The sequence below is a fragment of the Physeter macrocephalus genome, chromosome 14 (assembly GCF_002837175.3).
Source record: "Physeter macrocephalus isolate SW-GA chromosome 14, ASM283717v5, whole genome shotgun sequence".
NCBI classification, from domain to species: Eukaryota; Metazoa; Chordata; class Mammalia; order Artiodactyla; family Physeteridae; genus Physeter; species Physeter macrocephalus.
In genome coordinates, this window is record NC_041227.1 from 74401887 (window position 1) to 74406210 (window position 4324).

The 4324-nt window shown below is 51.9% G+C and overlaps 1 protein-coding gene across 1 annotated transcript in view; it reads right to left on the reverse strand.

The window, feature by feature from the left end:
• The window catches only part of LOC114487594 (homeobox protein cut-like 1), a 45409-nt gene that overhangs the window by 15849 nt on the left and 25236 nt on the right, over positions 1 to 4324 (reverse strand). Inside the window, exon 3 of the mRNA XM_028498194.2 lies at positions 923 to 1225. Coding sequence (XP_028353995.1) covers positions 923 to 1225 — 303 coding nt within the window. The remainder of the gene's footprint in view (positions 1 to 922; positions 1226 to 4324) is intronic.

The following is a 4324-nucleotide window of genomic DNA, read 5'->3' on the forward strand; positions in this document are numbered from 1 at the left end:
CCCGCGTCCCCTGCATCGGCAGGCGGACTCTCAACCGCTGCGCCACCAGGGCAGCCCCATCTCAATCATTTTTGAGTCCCAGACATATTCGAGAGCCTGAAGAAAGCTACTGACCCTCACCCTTTAAAATGTGCACACACACACACATCCTGCTATGACTTTAAGAGACTAACCCACGAACACCCCAAGATCCCAGGTCAAAGGTTAAGAGGATGACTGGGTCTTGACCAAGCTGCCTAATTCATCTGTAACTTGGCCCCCTTTGTGTCTATTACTCCTCTCACACACCCTGGGAGGGGAGGCAGCTTCTTTCCCGGAGAAGCCAAGACCAGTTGGAGCAACCATGAAGAGGCCTCTCATCTCTAAATCCAGGGTGACCCTGCGATGGAGCCTCTTCTGCTCAAAGAGGAGGAAGTCGTCTCCCTGGTGTGAAAAGTTTCACCCCTCAGATCACAGATTTGCCTTCACAGCAAACCTGAACCCTGCCTGTCGGGCTCTCGCGTGACGCCATCCAGATGCTACCGGGCTCATATGCTGATCCTGCCCTGCTCTGCACAGTCCCCACCCCCTCCCCCAGGATTCAGAGCTCCACTGGGCATGCCCCCATCGGTGGTCGGGGTGTGTGGCCTGAGTTGGCTCCGGCCGGCATGCTTGTCTTCCAAGAGGTCCTGGTTGGGGCGCAGGGGTGGGGTGGGGCTGGGCTGGGCTGGGCTGGGCTGGGACTGACCTTAGACCTCTATCACCCTTATGAACCCTGAGTGCTCACAACTGTAGGACGTTTTAGGTTCTTAGAGGCAGCCTGTGAACGTTTAAACCCTTTGGCTGGCTCAGCCTGAGGCCCCCTTCCACTCGTTCTTCCTGAGAACTCCCAACAGGAGACGACCTGCCACCTCCTGAGCGAGCAGCTGGGGAGGGAACCTACCCAGGTTGTTGTCGGTCAGCACCTCCTTGACCCTCTTGGTTATGCCGTAGGTGTCCAGCTCTGGAGACATGGCCACCAGCTCTTGAATGCTGAGAGCCGAGTGTCCGGAGAGAGGCAGTGGGGTGGTGGGCTGGGAGTCTGAAGCGGCCGGGTCGCTGGGTTCTGGCGGTTTGCCGTCCTTACTTGTTTCAATGGGGGGACAGGGCTGCTGGACCAGTTCAGTCAAACTCTTCACTGATTCGCTAGAGCTCATCGGTGATTCGGGTGCAGGGCTGCAGCTGGCAGAGGTCTTTGGAGTGCTTTCTGTAATCAGAGCACACAGAAAACCGAGGCTGAAAACAGCTGTCTTTCACCACGTGCATCTACTTTCCTTATCTAGGAATTACTAATTAAACGTCTGTTTAAGAAGGAGACAGTATGGCAGTCTATGGATTTAAATGAATTGTTTCATAGTCTTTTGGCTGAGAATTAACCTTTCATTTTCTGTATTAAAAAATAAAAAAACAGCAACAGAAGAAAAACTAGGGGTTTAAAGAGAAGGTCTCTGAAGGCTCAGTAAAGGGCATTCTGTTAAAAAATACGTCCTATTAGTCACGTGCTATCACTGTCATGATTTCTTCCGAAGGAACCCCTTAATTCTATAATTCAGAAGTACCTTGGCTAGATTATAATTTGCATACTTATTTTGTCCATAATTTCCAGCACAAAATGAATGGACATAGTGTTTTAAATGAGGGCTGCCTACGATGTGTGGTCACCACAGCGATGAAGACCCTTGCAGATGAGACCTAAGTCCTCGGCCGCCTAGTGCCGAGCTGGGACCCCAGGTCGGTCGGTTCTCACTGTGATCCCGGAGGGCTCCATGGCGCCCTATCTGGAGGGAACCGATGGAAGAGCAGTGCCCACCCTGCTCTCTGCCAGAGCCCAGGATGTGCTTCTGAAAGCCTAGCTCTCTGTCTGCCATGCTGTCACCAACACCGGAAGAGACGGGGCCAGTGTGGGCAGTCAGGTCCTCCGTGCTCTCCTTTCGCAAGAAGGAGCTGTCTTGCTGCAGGTGCCCGGCAGGGAGTGCCACCGTGCTCTGTTGGTGAGTGGTCCCTTCGGGCCTCTCTGTTAGCATTACCCATAAAACCTGACATCCGTTCTAGTTTTGGGATGCCTGGAATAAAGGTTTTTGCCATTTCCTAATTTCCAAATATAGAGAAAATGCAAAGCGACCTAGCGCCGCGGTCCTACCTGCCTTTGGCTCGGAGTCTGGGTGCAATCTCTGCCCCCACTCCCCGCTCCCACCGGGCACGGCACACGGGGAGATCCCACAGCACCCTGTGTGAGGGGCCAGGCCAGGCGCCGTCACAGGGCTCTACAGCCCCAGAGAGATGACAGCTCATGAGGCCGGGCCACGCAGTGAGTGTGAGCACACATGGGCGGCCCCCCAATACCCGCGACCTGACTAAAGAAAATGTACAACTAAGGAGTAACTGAATTTCAACTGATCGTATAACTGGAGTGTCCTTCGATGGACATATGATATCCAGGATAACAACCTACTCTCAACTCAAGAGGATGGAAAATGTATTCCAGATACAAGGGATATTTTGTATGAATACCTAGAAAGAGAAAATCCCAAATAAAACAACTGCAATTCAACCGATAAACCCATCTGTTGTCCTAAACCAGGACAGAGTTCCACCATCACATAACCCTGTGTCCTCAACCTGGAAAATCAGGTTAAAAATAAAAAAAACAAAAAAACCCCACTGGTTTGTGAAAGCTGTAAAAGAGACAGACGTAAACAGCAGAAATGGTCCATATAAATCCTTAAGGCAATCTGAATCCTACAAATCGGATTTCTTCTCTCTGCTCACCTCCAGGTCATCATACAACTGGATATAAAACCCAGCAAACGTTATTTCTGAATCTGAAGCAGCAATGGAATTGCACTGTGAACGTGCCCTGAGTCACCCAGGCGAGGGACCAATTTGGCAGATCATTCATCTTGCTCACTGTATACTGTCAAGGATGGCATGAATTCCCCACATGATAAACAGATTTCTTCTCAGGTTTGTGTCCTTTAACCCACAGCAAGGTCAGAATCACGGCTGCCTGGAGAACAGACCGGCCGGCACTGCTGCCTGAGCAGCACCCCTGTTTTGTTCTGGGCACCGGCGCAGGCGGGTGCCCTGAATAGCTCGAGTGGAGGCATGTTTCTTCCAGGCATCCTCAGCAAGACACTCGCATGCATTTTTGCCAGGAAAACCCTCTGAGAGAACTGACCAGAGGTGCTGGCCACACGTTACTGGTGTCCCTCTGTGCTCCCAACCGTGACTGCAGACAAAGGTAACCCCCCCGCCCCCGCCGAGATCAAAACCCCACTGGGCCTGGGAATGTACTGGGTGGCTGGTATCTGCACCTCCACCCTGAGTCTGTGTCTAAACTGTACTGGCTGAGTGACAACTGTTCCCCGACAGACACAGGTGCACACAGGTGCCACCGTGGTCTCAGGTCACCGAGAGCAGAATTGGGCCCACGTTTCTGGAGCGGCCTCGCTGGACACACCACGAATCCACAGGCTCAGAACATCACATTGGAAAGTCATTCAATTCTCTAGAAAGCTACTTCCAGTAAGCACCACAAAACCAGACCCATCAACCAGCTCCCATCGACACCTGGTGAGGGGACCGGGCCCCTCGGTGCCAGGAGGACAGGGGCCCGTATGACTCACCATCTTGACAGAGCAAGAAACGTGGTCAACAGAGAAGAAATATTTTCTTTTCCAAAAATTAGCAAATGGAGCCCTCTGATTAAAACAAGACTTTTTGAAAGAACAAGGCTTTGTGCTCTTCTGTGTAACTAAAAATAATTTAAACAAGAAAAAAAGGAGGAGCCCTGGGCTTGGCACTAAGGCACTGAGCCTGGGGATGGGGGCTGCCTCTACTAGCTGGCGGTGTTAACTTGAATAGGATTCCTAACTTCCTGCCAACATCCCGGTTTCCTCATCTGAAAAATGCAGACAGGGTAGTAATGAGGAACGAACCTGCCACATGGTCAGCGCTAAGGAAACCTGAATTCGATGTTAAAAAAAAAAGAGTAGTTATTAACTTGAAGGTATTTGTCTATATAAAGGTCCCCTGGGACTTCCCTGGTGGCGCAGTGGTTAAGAATCCGCCTGCCAATGCAGGGGACACGGGTTCGAGCCCTGGTCCCAGAAGATCCCACGTGCCGCGGAGCAACTAAGCCCGTGCGTCAAAACTACCGACCCTGCGCTCTAGAGCCCACGTGCTGCAACTACTGAAGCCCACGTGCCTAGAGCCCATGCTCTGCAACAAAGAGAAGCCACTGCAATGAGAAGCCCACGCACCACAACGAAGAGTAGCCCCCGCTCGCGGCAACTAGAGAAAGCCC